General features: G+C 55.1%; 5 protein-coding genes across 5 annotated transcripts; 1 reads left to right on the plus strand and 4 right to left on the minus strand.

Moving 5' to 3' along the window:
* Positions 1-315: 315 nt before the first annotated feature.
* Positions 316-1,324, minus strand: HRG_08918 (KR domain-containing protein; the record flags this gene model as incomplete). Its single annotated transcript, XM_044867389.1, has 4 exons — positions 316-720; positions 822-875; positions 931-1,090; positions 1,143-1,324. The coding sequence occupies 4 exons, from the start codon at positions 1,322-1,324 to the stop codon at positions 316-318; spliced, it is 801 nt and encodes a 266-aa protein (XP_044717410.1).
* Positions 1,325-3,639: 2,315 nt separating this feature from the next.
* HRG_08919 (reverse transcriptase (RNA-dependent DNA polymerase) domain-containing protein) lies at positions 3,640-5,905 on the minus strand (the record flags this gene model as incomplete). The annotated part of the gene is made up of 4 exons (XM_044867390.1): positions 3,640-4,251; positions 4,330-5,308; positions 5,356-5,734; positions 5,833-5,905. The coding sequence occupies 4 exons, from the start codon at positions 5,903-5,905 to the stop codon at positions 3,640-3,642; spliced, it is 2,043 nt and encodes a 680-aa protein (XP_044717411.1).
* A 4,335-nt stretch (positions 5,906-10,240) lies between these two features.
* On the minus strand, positions 10,241-10,543 carry HRG_08920 (uncharacterized protein; the record flags this gene model as incomplete). The annotated part of the gene is made up of 2 exons (XM_044867391.1): positions 10,241-10,438; positions 10,493-10,543. 2 exons carry the CDS (start codon positions 10,541-10,543, stop codon positions 10,241-10,243), a joined length of 249 nt encoding a protein of 82 aa, XP_044717412.1.
* A 1,038-nt stretch (positions 10,544-11,581) lies between these two features.
* Positions 11,582-13,172, plus strand: HRG_08921 (major facilitator superfamily domain-containing protein; the record flags this gene model as incomplete). Its single annotated transcript, XM_044867392.1, has 2 exons — positions 11,582-11,804; positions 11,872-13,172. The coding sequence occupies 2 exons, from the start codon at positions 11,582-11,584 to the stop codon at positions 13,170-13,172; spliced, it is 1,524 nt and encodes a 507-aa protein (XP_044717413.1).
* Positions 13,173-13,509: 337 nt separating this feature from the next.
* On the minus strand, positions 13,510-14,763 carry HRG_08922 (uncharacterized protein; the record flags this gene model as incomplete). Its single annotated transcript, XM_044867393.1, has 1 exon — positions 13,510-14,763. One exon carries the CDS (start codon positions 14,761-14,763, stop codon positions 13,510-13,512), a length of 1,254 nt encoding a protein of 417 aa, XP_044717414.1.
* Positions 14,764-15,536: the final 773 nt, after the last annotated feature.

The following is a 15,536-nucleotide window of genomic DNA, read 5'->3' on the forward strand; positions in this document are numbered from 1 at the left end:
TCTTCGCGCCGATGAAAGCGAGAAGGTAAGCCCAGAGCTGCAGTCAAGTGATTGATAGCAATAAATCACGGTATAACTTATCTGCTTGCGAAATAGGATGCATTGGTGCAATACACTCAAGACGGGAACCTCGCTAGAAGCTGTAGCATCATCGGTTGGCGGCTTATTATCACCTTGAACGACGCGGCTTCGACGTAAATGCCGATCTGATGTTGTAAGCTGGCCCTTGTTTCGTCCGCCCGCGCATCGTGTCCGCATGTGCCTGAGTCCCACGGGATATTGGGATGCGACCTCGGAGATCATGCCGAGGCCGAGCTAGATGGCGGGCTTCCCCTGGCCGCGGCGCCAGCGTGTAAAGGCGTCGAGGAAGCCGTTGGCGGCGCAGTAGTTGCTCTCGGTCGCGGTGCCGCAGCTGCCAGAGAGCGAGGACGTCATGAGAAAGAAGTCAAGGGCCTCGTCGTGGCCCTCGAGCGCGTCATGTAGGTTCCACGTGCCCTGCCACTTGGGCCGGATGCCCGTGTGCCAAGCGTCGTTGCTCATGCTGGTGAAGAGGGCCTTGCGGAGGCCCATGGCCGCCTGGACGACGCCGCCGATGGGACCCTTGGCCGTGCACGCCGAAACGGCCTCGCGCACCCGGTTAACGTCTGACACATCGCCACGAATGATGGTGACGTCGGCGCCGGCGTCGACAAGGCGGGAGACGAGCTGCTGCGCCGTGGGCTTGTCGCGGTCCCGGAGCAGCCGAGGAAGACAAACTTGCGGGCGCCGCGTGACAGCATCCAGCGGCTGAGACTGCGCCCGAGACCGCTGAGGCAGCCTACGAGAAGATATGTCTTGTTGAAGTCAAACACGGCCTTGTATTGCGACGGCATGACCTGTCAAGACGGTGTTAGTGTCTGCCGCATCTCGTTTGGCATGAACTCAACGCACTGGAACGCGGCTCTGGGCCTTGTCTATGCAAACGGCAATCTTGCCCACGCGGTCCTTTGTGGTAAAGTGGCGGTATGCCTGCGCAATGTCGGCGACGTCAAACGTTGCAATCGGCGAGGGCCTGGTGATGCCCGCCCGATACAATGATTCGGCAGTGAGACTTCGGCGTTGTCAGCTTCACTATGTTTGCAGAGACTTGGGGGGAAACTCACTCGTAAAGCATGGTTCGGTAAAAGGCATCTTGGGCGTAAAAGAGCTCCGACAGGTCAAGGGCTGTAAAGGTGGTATTCTTGAGAAAGACGTGCATGTTGAGGCGGCCGGCGTCAACGAGCTCCCGCTTGCCGATCTCGACGAAGCAGCCAAACGGCGCAAGGCACGACCACGACGCGTGCATCAAGTCGCCGACGAGAGAGTTGACGACAACGTCGACGCCGCGGGCATCCGTTGCCGCCCTCAGGCTCTCGACGGCATTTATGCTTGACGTTCGATTACTTAGCGCTCTAGTTTAAAACATAATAAATAGCACGTTTGTATTTCAGAGTTAAGTTTAAATTATTGCTGAAAGATAGTGGTAAAAGCCAAAGACGTTATTTGGATCCCACGCCTTCTTCAACTTAACTAGACGGGGTAATTTGTCTCTTCCGTAGATGTTTTCTAGGCCCTCATCGTCACGGGCATAGTTAACGAAACACGTGGGCCTATTGTATCCAGCGGTGCGTGCTAACTCGTTGTGTATCTCGAGTCCAAATTCGCCAGCGGCTTTTGCGGTCGCATCATCTCCGATTTCCCATGAGAATCTGGGAACTCTAGGGGATTAGTCGCAAGTTAGCACATGGCTGTGACTGTTTTCATAACGAGCCATGACGCAATGCGAGAAACAGGGAACATTCTTACATGAATCCTATCGCATCTCGCCAAGGATACGCCGTCTCGTCTGCGCCTAGAGACGCAGTTGCTTGGTTGGGAAAAGGCTCAAATGAAAGGGTACTATTACGGCCGCCAGGATGCTCGACCAAGAACTTGCCATCTTTTTAAACGCCCTCTGATATCCAAACGCCGAGTAAGTTCCTCTGGTTGAGGCTGTAGAAGCTACGCACCGCGTTGACTTGGCAGAGCGTTCGGTCAAAGTTGCCCCCTGAAGTGGCTGTGAGCTTGTTCAACGGAACGCTGCTGATTGTGGACAAAGAAGGCTTTAGAGCGAGAATCGGAGCCAAAGCTTTGCGGCCTTCTTCTTCGGGGCCATAGGAGACCCAGTTAGCTGCGAGTTGAGTCTAAAGTGATGTCAGCACTGTGAACCGTCCATAACCTCGGGGGTGGTGTGATGACCTGATTTGTGGTGTTGTTCCACATGAAAACAGTGATTGATGCCAATTTGGCCGGCAGTTTGTTGTTAAAGGACTCGATGATCCTGAAGTACTCGGAGCTCATGCCCGGTGGAAAATAAAGGTCGACGTTCAGGACGTTGCCGCCGTTAATCAGTGGGAGAACTTTGTAAGTGGCAGATGTGACGACGCCGAAGTTGGCGCCCGCTCCGCGTATGCCCCAGAATAGATTCGCATGAGATCTCCGCGACACCTCAATCGACTCCCCTTGGGCCGTGATCATGCGTACCGAACGAAGTGCTTCGACCATTAAACCGTGCTCTCCCTATGGACTAGATTAGCTAGTTGGCGGTCGAAGCTGTGGTCTAAGCCTTGAGGCTGCGCCCAGAATCGATGCCTTGGGGTGTGTGAAAGGCTGGCCCGGAGTTTATTCAACAAGCAGGTGCCTAGGTGTTGTCTATCTAGAGCTAAGGAGGAAAAGAAGCTGAACTCGAGGCGTAGCCTCGAGTGCGAGCTTATATTACCCTTCTCGGAATGTTCTCGCAGCTTCTGGGTCCGCGGGGCGGGGCCGGGGTTGCCACCGGAGCACGACCCACCGGACCCGGTACAACCGGGTCCACCAGCCGGGCACAGCCCGTGACATTACCCCCTTGTCCTCCGACCAGGTCGGCGTCTGCGGGGTTCTTGCGTTCCTGCCAGCGTCTCGTACCTCTCCCTAGGGCCATCATTGGTCTTGATTGGCCCGTACTTGTCCTCGAATGCCTTCATCGCAATTGTTCCTTGCAACCACTCAACTGGCTCCCAAGTCGGCTCTGCGTAGCCCGTCCATCGCACTAGTGCTTGCCTGAATTCCCTCGTCCCCGCTTCTTCCATCTCGCGCAGAGAATCTCGTCGACATCCCACAGATTCGTGCCGGACTCATCTTGTACCGGTGGTGGCTGTGCGTCATCTACCTTTGGCCAGGAGCCGGATCTTGATGCGCCCGCCGCAAAGGTCAACATGAAATCGCGGGTAAATTGAGCCACGAACATCGAGCTCAACAACGTGCGAACTAATTACCTTCGTGACTGTGTACTTGTGATGCAGCCAGTCGAGCTTCTTGCACGGTCGTGGCGATCTGTAGTTTGCCATCGAGAGCCACACCTTGTCACCAACTTCAAATCGCTCCGCAGGCTGTCGCTTTGCGTTGGCAGCCTCTTCTTGTTGTTGCTGTGAGGAGGCCATCACTGCTTGCATGTACTCATTGACCTCCTGCAGGCGACTGAGTAGGCTATCAGCTCTGCTTTCCTCTCTATGCCTCGGTGGCTCTTCCGATTCCTCGACGCTGATGGGATCGACGTGGTAACCATGCTCAGCGAAAAAGGGGCTGATCTTGGTCGCTGCGGATTCACGATTGTTGAGTGCCAGCTGCGCGGCAGGAGCAGTTCTCCCAGTCGTCCTGCACGTACGACACGTAGGCTCTCAGGTAGGCCTCGATCTCCTGGTTCATTCTCTCTGGCCCTCCGTCCGTCTGAGGATGATAGGCCGTGCTCAATTTCTGCGTGACACCTGCAAGACGGCAGAACCTCTTCCAGAACCTACTTAGCCAGTTGCTCCCGCGGTCGCTGACGATGGACCGTGGCATTCCGTGAAATCGGTAATGACACTGGAGAAAACGGTTTGCACACTGCTCAGCTTCCATGTTGTCCATCACCTCGAGGGTCACAGCCTTTGTCAGTCTGTCCACAATCACCCACAGGTACCTTGCCTTGCTCGGTCCAGTAGGCGGCAGATCTGTGATGAAGTCCATGGACAAATGGCTTCGGGGTCGATCTGGAATCGGCAGAGGCTTGAGAAACCCCCTTTTCGACTGGCGCCAGATGTGTGCTCTGCCGCGGGTGTCGCAATTGGCTACGTCCCGGCGAACCAGCTGGGACTGCCCAGGCCAGTAGAATCGCCGAGCCACAATAGCCAGCGTACCTTCCCTGCCGGGATGACCGGTCGCAACAGAGTCATGCGACTGCTGCACAATGCGGGTTCTCAACTGGTCTTTCTCAGCTTCCTCCTGGTTACCCTCCTCTCCGGATCCACCCGGCACCCAAATACGGTCTCTGAATGTCAGCCTTTTGCCTGCGTCGATCGCACATTCTGAAATCTGGATCTTCAGGCCCAGCGAGGGCGGGAAGGCACGCTCGCGATCGCGGACTGCCTTATAGGCTGCCCGGAATATCGAGTCCTTCGCCACCGTTTCGTCCCAGAGTTGCTGCAGGTCCGCTACCTCGAAGACCTTCATCTTCGGCAGGGTGGATGCCTCTGAACAGTCAGAACTCATCGCGTTGATACATGCTCTTGTCGATGATGGAATGGCACTATCCGGTATCAACTGTATCATTCTTCCTTGTTCCCGCTCGTCGTCAATGCCCTGTGGCTTGTCTTGTTCACGGCGGGACAACGCATCAGGCACGACAGCCTCGCTTCCCGGTCGATACTCGAGCTTGAAGTCGAACTGGGACAATTCGGCTGCCCAACGGCTCTGCCGTTCCGTGAGCTTCTGGCGTGTCATGAAATACTCCAGGTTGCGGTGATCGGTAAGGATTGTAAATGGGCCGCAGCTCCTAAGTTCGGCGTTCCAGTTGTCGAGACATCTCATGATGGCAAGCATCTCCTTGTCGTGAATGGGATAGTTGTACTCCGCTGGCGAAAGTCGCTTCGAGAAGAAGGCGCATGCGTGTCGACGTCCATCTGGGCCTTCCTGCGACAGGACGCCTCCCAATGCGTAGCCTGAGCAATCCGTCTCCAAAAAGGTCGGGAGGCTCGGGTCCCACTGCTTGAGCACCGGTGACTCGCAAAATCGTCGCTTCAGCTCCTGAAACGCCTCGTTCTCCGCTCGTCCCCAATGAAAGGCAGTTCCTTTCTTAAGCAGGGCATCCAGAGACTGCGTGATCTTGGCATAGTCGGGGATGAAGATCCGGTAATAGTTGGCGAAGCCCAGAAAGCTTCTGACACCCTTCACCGTGGTCGGGGCCTCCCATTCGCGGATGGCGCGCTGCTTTTCGGGGTCGCAGGCGATTCCTTTCCTGCGTTGACGATGAACCCAAGGTATTTGACCTCTTGTACCGAAAACTCGCACTTCGCTGGGTCTAGGTGCAGCCCAGCGTCGGCGAGTGCTTGGAGAACTCGTCGCACCTTAGCCTCATGATCCGCCTTCGAACCGCTCGAGTAGATCAGTACATCATCCAGGTACGCTGTGACAAAGTCGTCCAGCCATTCGCGCAATACACTGTTCATGTATCGTTGGAATGATGCCGGGGCGCCGCTCAGGCCGAAAGGGCACACGAGCCACTCGTAGAGCCCAAACCTCGTGCGAAATGCAGTCTTTCCCTCATGTCCCGGAGCCATGCGGATCTTATGGAAAGCGGCCACCACGTCCAACTTGGTGAACCACTTAGCCTTGGCCAGATTCTGCAGGGTCTCCGCGATGAGGGCAGTGGGTATCGGTCGCGCTTGGTGATTGCATTCAGCGCTCGGTAGTCGCAACAAAATCGCAGCCCTCCATTCGGCTTCCGCACGAACAGCACCGGCGCGGCAGCCGCTGAGCTACTCGCTCGGATGAATCCTCTGTCCAGCAGGTCTTTCAGGGTCTTTCGCAAGACCAACAGCTCTTCTCGTGACATGTTGTAGAGTGGGCCCCACGGAAGGGGTGGCTCGTTGCCGTTCTTGTCAGGCTGCAGGTTGACTTCATGATCCACACCCGGTCGATGTGGCGGCAGCTTCATTGCCTCTCCTGGTGAGAATAGGTCGCGGAATTCTTTCAGCACTTCTGCCGGGACCTTCTCGCTCGGATCGACTGGCGGCTTCGGCTGAAGCGCCCTCTCTATATCCGACAAACTGATTGCATGAATCGAGATCGCGTTGCACTTCTTGCGTCTCTTTGCGCGTCGACATTCCGCCGTGAATACGGCTGCCGACACGAGTCTTGCGCTTCGAATCGCGCGTATCTTGGCGGGCTCTTCCTGCCCAATGAGGCGTATCGTCACACCTGCCCTCCCATGGTACATTCGCTGCTTGGCAGCATCGTACACGACGTGATTTCTCTCCATCCAAGGCCGGCCGAGGAACATGTCCTGGCCCAGGCTTGGGATCACGTATGCAAAGACACGTTCGTCAAATCCAGCTGTCTCGACCACAACAGCCACGACCCAGGGGATATGACACTCTTCGCTGACTCTGAGAATCCCCAATTTCTCGTGGTTTCGAGTCGACGAAGGGTATCCGCAGCTTCCGAACAAGGGCTTCGTCGATCACGGCATAGCAGTCACATCCACAGTCGACAAGGGCGCGTATTCGATAGCCTCGGTTTACCCGCGCGTTGACTAATACAGTCCGACTATTCATTCGTGGCTTGAACGCTTCCCAGTCCCGGATGTCTGCCTTTGCAGGCCCCGGCGCCCGCTTTCGCCCGGGGCTAGTCTTTTCCGCCGACTCGTCCTCACTGGATGCTGCGGTTGATTCCGAATCATCTGCGGCATCGGGCTTCTTCATGCGCGCAGCTTTAGGTCGCTGTTGCTTCCCTTCGCCAGGAAAGACCACCTGGGCTGGGCAGTCCACGATAAGATGATCCGTCCGACCACAGCGATAGCAGCGGCGCTCATCCTTCGGCTTCTTATCGACATGTCGACGACCCTTCGACTCGTGGCCAATACGGTTGATGTCCGTCATCTTAACATCTCCGTCGGGGTCCTCCGGTTCCTCCTTGGGTCGTTGCCTTGGTAGCTGTTGAGGCGTCCGCTCAGTCGACGTCGGCTGCCTACCGGGTTTCAGTCTCTCCAATCTGCCCGCAATTTCCTGAACTCTCGCAAGCCATCCCTGGTAGTCGTCGGGTAGGACGGCTGTGACCAAACTCTCTTGGAGGCGTGCATTTATTGCGTTCTCTAGAAATACGATCTTTGCACTGTCCGGCCAGTCTGCTCCCCGGCTTCAGCTAATGCCTGTTCGAATCGGGAAGGAAGGACGCGAGAGGTTGGTCTTCGCGCTGCCGCATAGTTCTCAGCGTGGCAGCAGCGCGGGATTGATGTTGCTGTCCTGGTAGGTTCGGTCGAGGTATCGCATGAACTCTTGGGGTCGTAGCTACCCCAGGGCCTCCGCGGCGTAAAGGTAGCGACCACTTGCTGTGGTCGCTCGTCCAAACATGAGTTGATGAGGTACCAAAGTTCGCGATTTCCACTGTAGTAGTGTGCATCAAGGTCCAGCTTGTCTCGCATCTGCCTGGCCCAGGCGGAGTAGCTCTTCCGTGAGCCGTCATACTTGGGTGGGTTGGGCAACGGTTTCCGCATTCCAGTACCGCAGGTTTTGGGAGGGCGTGCCCAAGCCAGGCGTGCTCTCGCCCAATCCTCGTGCCACTGGCGGCGATTGCAAGTCGGCGCTCTGCGGCTGCGCTCGCCCGAGTTGCTCCATCAGCAAGGAAAGTTGGTCCTGTAGAGGGCTGAGAGTCGCATTGACCGCTTCTTGAATGCGTTGGTCAATCCATTGCTGCTGGAGACTTGGGCTCTCACTCTGCTGGTCCATCCTGACGAGCAGTCTGCAGCTTGCGGTATTTAGAAGGAGCTCTAGATATGTGAAAGGCTGGCCCGAGTTTATTCAACAAGCAGGTGCCTAGGTGTTGTCTATCTAGAGCTAAGGAGGAAAAGAAGCTGAACTCGAGGCGTAGCCTCGAGTGCGAGCTTATATTACCCTTCTCGGAATGTTCTCGCAGCTTCTGGGTCCGCGGAGCGGGGCCGGTGTTGCCACCGGAGCACGACCCACCGGACCCGGTACAACCGGGTCCACCAGCCGGGCACAGCCCGTGACAGGGTGCGTCAATACCGATTCACCGGGCTTCGAGTGGCTCCTATGAAGGTGCAGAAAAGCTCACCGGGTGCCAGGAGGTACTTGAATGATTCTATCGTCCTTGGTAACACGAAGCTCTCGGCCATTCTTTAGTATACCTAGTACGCCTCGCTCGATCTGGAAGCACTCGGTTTGTAGCCAATGTATATGCCTTCTCTAGGTCATTAGCTAAGACGTTATCGACAGAAAAGGGACAGTGTCCTAGAAAAAGGAGCCGAGCTTACAGCGGCGGACCGGACAGCCCTTCTCATACAGCCTTATTGGCAACGTAGTGCGTTTCTCCAGGCATAATCACGTTGATCCCAGAAGCAACGCTGCGGGACGAAAAAGAGCAAATGCATGGAAAAGTCCGGGGATCAGCGCATCCCGAGGTCCAGGACTGGCTCTCGGAAGAGATTCGATCCATCATGAGAGACGGCCAGCTGCATGACTTGGACTACCGCGCTGACTTCCACCGGCTTAAACGCTGCCTCAATGTCGTGTACGTGACCATAAGCCTCTACACCCCTGTACCGAGCATTAAGTGGACAGGCGATGGGGCACAATCCCTCACCACTGGCGACAGAACCTTCACTCCGCCTCTTCAGACCATGATTGCTCCGAGCTGCGACTCCTTACAAAGGTATTTCTCTAAATCCAAGTCCGAAGGACTAAGATTAAAGAGCTGCTTAATAAGTAAATAATTCGACGCAAAGTTCGAAGGATTATATAGCTTTCTAAGCTCTTCCCACGCTTCTTTAGCATTATTTAGGTGCTTAATTTGCATAAGGGAACCGTCCTCAACTCGGAGGAATAATAAGGCTAAAGCCTCCTCGGTGTTACGGGGTAGGCAGAGGGATGTGCCGCAGGTGACTTCCATGTGATAACAAGCATGAAGGATCTAACTATGCGTCGCACCTGCCGCTGCTAAATGCGCGCATGTGCGTGCGGCCCGTCCTGCTCCGCACACGTAACGGCTAGGATCTAGGCCAATGCCCAGACCCTCACCAAGGGTGAATACCCTTACACCCGGTCTTAGAGTGATTTGCTTGCTCGAGAGCTGCAATAAGCTTTTCTTTAATAAGGATAGCTTTTATCCTAGTAGTTCAAAGGGTATAGTTTGAATTTCCCTTAAGCCTAGGGAATTCGTACTCCTTTTGCCCCGCCATCTTATTTATGTTCGGTAGTATAGCGTTTTTAGGGAAGGTACTATGCGTTTGATCGACTTAATATTGTTATCGTAGATAGGGCAGCGATTAAGAAGGCTAGAGGAATTGTCGGATAAGGTTTCTATCCGTGTTTGATTTCTTGGCTTAATAGAGCAAGCCGGGGCTCATAACCTCAAAAAAGTATCGTAACGGAATTTATCGGTAGATAATTAAGGTGATTAAAAATGGAGAATCTCTAGCTATCGGGCGGCGGACAAGTGGTCTTTTATAAACAATTACATCGGAACGGAAGAACCTTTCGGGGCCGGACTTAAGGTACTGTAAAGCCCGAGGAATGAGGCATTTATGTTACGACCACAGTACCGGCCATGGTCATGCGCGGAAGGCGACCCGGAACAATGGTCGGGGGGACGGACCAATCAGACGAAGGATCACGAGGATCACTCGGGTTAAGACGGTGATCATGGTGATCTAGGTGAGCCGCACTAAGGGATCACCAAGTATACGGCCGGATCACTAGTAATCTAAGGACTACGAACAATAATCTAAGGGATTATTGTTAGATTATTAGATATATAAGGATGCCCTATTCCGCTCCTTGAGACAGATAGCTCTCTAGCTTTCAACACTACGTTCCCGTGCCAGCTCGAGAGCCATTCTCAAAAAGATGCTTGAGAGGGCGTATATCAAGAGGCGTAGCTATTGAAACCGTCAATGAAAGCACAAGATTTCGTATATTTATGCCGGGGAAGAATGCCCTCTCATACGCGTCGAATACATGGAGAGAGCTAGCAGCAGATTGCTGGCTGGATTGCATAGATGAAGTAGCAGAAATCACGCGGCCAGGCCCGCGCAATCTGGATCCATGATGTGCTAAACTGTCCGCAAACCCTCCGCCCACTCCCTGCCTTTCATGACACGTTTGACTGCCGACAACGTTGAACCTCAAATGCACGCTGTGTTGTTCAAAGGCAGCTATGCTCGGGTATGTTCCCTAATGCATCGCTCGCAGATAAAGGAGAACTGGAACATGTCGAGCAGGACTCTCTGCCTAATCTCGAGTGTAGTGTCTTCAACGCAGTCGAAAGAGGAGATGAGGCACCCTTCGCCCTCGACCAAGTCCCGCGCCGCAGTGAACACCATTCGAGACTTTCTGTCCGGTCTTTGTTCGACCTAGGTGAGTTTTTCAGTGGCGATTACTCTCTAACGAGACATCCAAGGACTTACATTTGGCTGGCATGAGCGGTTGAACAGGGAGCTGCGGCGATACATGGCCATCGCGCAGGACTCCTCTAGGGTTGTATGCAGTCCCAACCCCCTCTCGTAACAGCCGAACCTTTGTGGGCACCCATTCATCACAACGAGTCAAATTCCCCGATTCTTTTACGTAAAGACCGGAGGGCTGGTTGTCTACCATAAAGGCGCTAGGGATCTCGTCAATCACGACACGCGGGCCTATAGACCCTTTTGAATTTGGCCGCGTAGATGTCTACGCAAGGGGCTTGCTATATACAAGCCAATGCTTATAGTGGCGTATATTGTTTGCCCTTTTAACAGTGGCAATATTATTTCGATCGAGGGTTTTATATAGTCGCCTCAGAGTCCTACTTGGGAGTTTATAACCGCGTAGTATACCAGCCTACAGGTTAGATATAGGACTAGGAAATTTAAATTATGGTTTATGTAACGTACAGTACATTATTGGGGGGGGGGCACTTAAGCGAGCGGGTCACCCGACAAGCCGGCAAATTAGTAGTTGTGTCGGTAGCGACTAGCAACTACCGGCTGCTATATGTTTTTGGTTTTTCTTTCTCTAGATTTCTCTTCTTAACCGCACAAAGCTCCAAGTCTTCAAATATAGCTAGTCCTTAAACGCAACTTAAACGCAATAGCGTTTTTAGGTTCGCTCAGATGGTCGTGAGACTTCGGCTTTGCATGCCAATGTGCCTTCTTGGCACCGGCAGCAGCCCCCGGCTGATGCACTGCCCAAGCAGGCATAGCGCCGTGGGGCGCGATGGGCTTATGGGGATCCGACATGTGGGGGGATCCAACGTCCAACCTCCAGGCTAGACGACTTGGCCCGATGCAGCGTAGACGAAGGCGACTGTGGGAAGATTTGCCGCCTCTATAAAATCCAGCGCCGTCAGCTTACCTGGCCACCGACCATGCCCGACGACAACTGCCTTGGCTGACCTCGCCGCGCCGTCCTTGGACCACACCGTGAGCCGGGCAGAGACGACAGGGACGATTGCTGGGACGAGCGGAGACGAGACAGACGATTGCTGGGACGAGCAGAGACTGCGGACCAAGACCGCAATGGCCGTCCAGGGCATCAAGACGAGCACGTCGCTCAACGGCTCCCACGAAGCTGCCCGCGACGACCCCCCCGGACAGCAGCGCCAATGGCTCTACGACAACGACGACGACAACAACAGCCTCCCCGCCTGTCCGCCTCACACGACAGAGCGCAAGCTCATTGCCCGCATCGACATGCGCGTCGTCCCCTTTCTCTGCATCATGTATCTGCTCGCCTTTCTCGGTGAGACAGTCCCGTGCCTGCTTCTGGCCCTTGATCATCAGGACTAACAACGTCGAACTGCCTTCAGATCGAGTCAACATCTCCAATGCAGACCTCTTTGACCTGTCTAAAGACCTTGGCCTCGGTACCACGGGCACCAAGTTCAATACGGCCCTCGTCATCTTCTTCGTCCCGTATTGCGTCTTCGAGATACCCTCAAACATCCTGCTCAAGCGCTTCCGCCCTCACGTCTGGCTCTCTGCCAATATGTTTCTGTTTGGACTCACGACCGTCCTTCAGGGGCTCGTCCAAAACTACAGCGGCCTGCTCGCGTGTCGCTTCTTCCTCGGCCTCTTCGAGACGGGCATGTTCCCTGGCGCCTTCTACCTCATCGGCATGTGGTACCGCCGCCACGAGGCCCAGAAGCGCTACTCCTTCTTCTTCAACAGCACAACACTCGCTGGTGCTTTTGGCGGTCTTCTTGCCGCCGCCATTGGGAAAATGAGCGGCTTGCGCGGGTTCAGCGGTTGGCGCTGGATCTTCATCGTCGAGGGCGGCCTCACCGTCTTCGTCAGCCTCTTCTTCTTCTTTCTCCTCCCCGACTTCCCCGAAGACTCGACTTGGCTCTCGGCCGATGAAAAAGAATACGTCACTGCCCGCCTCCGCCTCGACCAGGGCAGCGCCGCCGCGGAGCGCCCCATCACCTTCCGCGACGTCGTCGACGCCCTGTCAGACTACCGAGTCATCCTCGGCGGCTTCATGTATCTCGGGCTCATCGTGCCTGCCTACGGATATGCGTACTTTTCCCCCTTCATCATCAAGGGCTACGGGTATAGCCCAATCGCGACCCAGCTGCACAGCGTGCCCCCCTGGGCCGTCGCCTTTGCCGTTTCCATGCTCGTCGCCTACTTCTCCGACCGGCTCAGGCACCGCTTCGCCTTTGCCCTCGTCTCCATCTTCCTGTGCATCGCCGGCTTCGCCATCCTCATCGCCGTGGGCGATCACCGCAACCTACAATACGCGGCCCTGTTTCTCTACGCCACCGGAGCTTTCACTGCCATGCCCATCATTGTCTGCTGGTTCAACATGAACCTGGGCGGGCATCACCGTCGCTCCATCGGCAGCGCCTGGCAGGTCGGATTTGGCAATCTCGGCGGGATAGTCGCCGTCTTCATCTTCCAGAAAAAAGACGGGCCCAGATACGTCCCGGGTCTATCCGTGTCTCTCGGCTTTGCCGCCATGGGCACCGTAGCGTGCTCTATATACGCCTGGGCCTGTTGGAAGGCTAACCGGAACCGGAGAAACGCAAGGGCTGGCGCGCAGGCGCTGTCCAAGGAGCAGAAGACGGCCATGGGCGACAAGTCTCCTGATTATCGCTATTTACTGTAATGACGCCCTGCCGCGAGAGGAAAAATTAAGAAGAGCCATGCGAATCATCTGTTAATGTGGATATTTCATCTCGGGGTTACAACCTATGGACAGGTCTTGGACCTTTGGACAGCAGTATGTTGCTCATGTCGGCTGAAGATGATGCAGAATATGGAGAAGAGGCACGACATGTACGATGATGACCTGGAGCCGGGCTACCGGAAATTATCAATCCATGATGTCCTTGGATAGTCCACCTCAGGAAGCGTCCCTGAACTGTTCAGTTCTCTTGGGCGCTCCTTGAAAGCCCGCCAACATTGACACATATGCTTACCCCCCACGAACAGCGATCCGAACATTACTCCGCCATGGCCATATGACCAAACCCGACACCGGGGTAATCATTCATCGGGTCCATGTTTTCCCGCACCCGCGTGGCCCAATATGCCTCGTCGATGCTGTAGTTCCATGTCTTAGGCGTCTGGGCATTGAGCTCTTTCAGCAACTGTGGCCAAATGGTGGACTTGTCAGTGACACCATCGACAATCTCCCACAGCTTTTCGACCAGTTTCGAGTACTTCTGGCAAGGCAGGTCCGCCAGCTTGACGATGAGGAGCAAGAGCTTGGTCCAGTTGTTGACAAAGGGCATGTTGAAGCTCGCCTGGGCGTGACTAAACTCGAGAGAATAGTCCCGGGTGCCATCGGGATGGAGATGGCAGTCCACCCTGAGAGCGGTTTTGTCAAACGGGCTGAACACTTTCTGATCGGCCTCAATCATCTTGCCCACGCCCTCGATGTCGAGTGCGCCCCAGAGCTGCCTCATCTTGTCACGGTGGGTCTGGAGAAAGGAGCGAGACAGCCAGGTCTCGACCTCGTCGGCAAAGACTTCTTCCTCTGGCCACATCTCCCGATTCTGGAGAACAAAGGTCGCGCCCCGTTCGAGCTCCAGGGGCAGATTACCGCGGGTCCTGATGCTCAAGCGGAACAGAAGGGGAACTTCAAGCAAAAAGACGAGTGTGGCAGCTCGTTGGGCCTGCCGGACCTCGAGTCCCTCTACGGGACTTACATGGAAATGCATCACGCAGGACCTGCTTTGGTGAATTTTATTGGCCATGTAAATGGTGCAAAGAGCCCGGGCAACCCGGGAAAAGCCGTAAGTCGCCCCCTCCTCGGGTAGGATAGGCGAGTTGAGCTCCGTATTGTACCAGCCCACGAAGGCCTTTGGCCGTTCGTGTTCGAGCCCGCTCCGGATCAGCCAGTACTTGGACCTGATGTTTTTTCCATCTCTCTTGGCGAGCGGGATCGTGGACGGGTCCATGATGCGCACGTTTCCGCCGGCCAGGATCTCGAGAGGCGCATAGTCCCTGAACGACTCATGGGAACACCCGCTCTCCGACACCGCCGGCAGTTCAAGCCCCGACTGGAGCCCGTTGCTTTGCAGAGCCTGGGCTTGATAGGCGCGTCTATCCTCTCGCCCAAGTTCCCTTTTGACTCTGTCAGAGTACCCCGAAAACGGGCTTGGGAAGGGCTCTAGTTCCCCTGGTCGCGACGCGTATCGAACCTGGATGCCAAACTGAAGCTTCCGCGGCGCTGAGTTTTCTTGGGAGGCCATTATTCACGTATGTTCCTCCTCCTGCCTCTTTCAGCTCTGAATCGGATGGGTGCTGGTTAAGTTTAATCGATCTTGACAACTGAAGCAAGATGTGAAATCGGTGTCGGGTTGAAGCTCTACAACGAGCCAGAAGGTGTAAAGTCGAGGGACGAGAATCTTTGTCGCTGACTTGAGCTGCAGGGTTGGGAAGAAACTTGTCTTTGTCCTGGATTATCAAGCGAGGATATCGGGGTTGATATGCATTTCCTCGTGTACGGTGTTCTTCCTCGTCGACACGAGTCACATCTACGAGCCTTTTGTCTGAGTTTTGTTCAATTGCTGTCCGTGTTTTAAGCGACCGGGCTCTGCTTCTCCCGTCATAGCACACAGGGCCTCGCACAAGAACAGGTCGTCGCCGGACACGGCGGGCAGATGCAAGCAACTTCGAGGCTGGGGAGGCTTCCTCTGGTCGATCATGAAAATTTCTCCGCATGAATTCCCGCAGAACGATGCTAGCAGAAAGCCTAGACAGGCAGGTTCTGGCTGTTGAAGATCCTTTGTCTGCACGGGTGGATGGCTCTCGCCACTGAGAGGTGAGCTGTTACCACCCCTTTCCGTGCAGGCGTGCTTTTGTGCAGCCTCTGATCATTCTTTAGGTTAGCTAAGAGACATGTAAGATGCCGTCAAATCATGCGGGGAAATCGGAAAGGATATTGCCCGATGCTGAGAAGGAAGAGTGCTGCTCAGGGTGCACGAGCCCTGGATGCAGCTACGTCTGAGCTGCAGATGCGACT

This window comes from Hirsutella rhossiliensis (assembly GCF_020360975.1).
Source record: "Hirsutella rhossiliensis strain HR02 chromosome Unknown scaffold00011, whole genome shotgun sequence".
Taxonomy (NCBI): Eukaryota; Fungi; Ascomycota; class Sordariomycetes; order Hypocreales; family Ophiocordycipitaceae; genus Hirsutella; species Hirsutella rhossiliensis.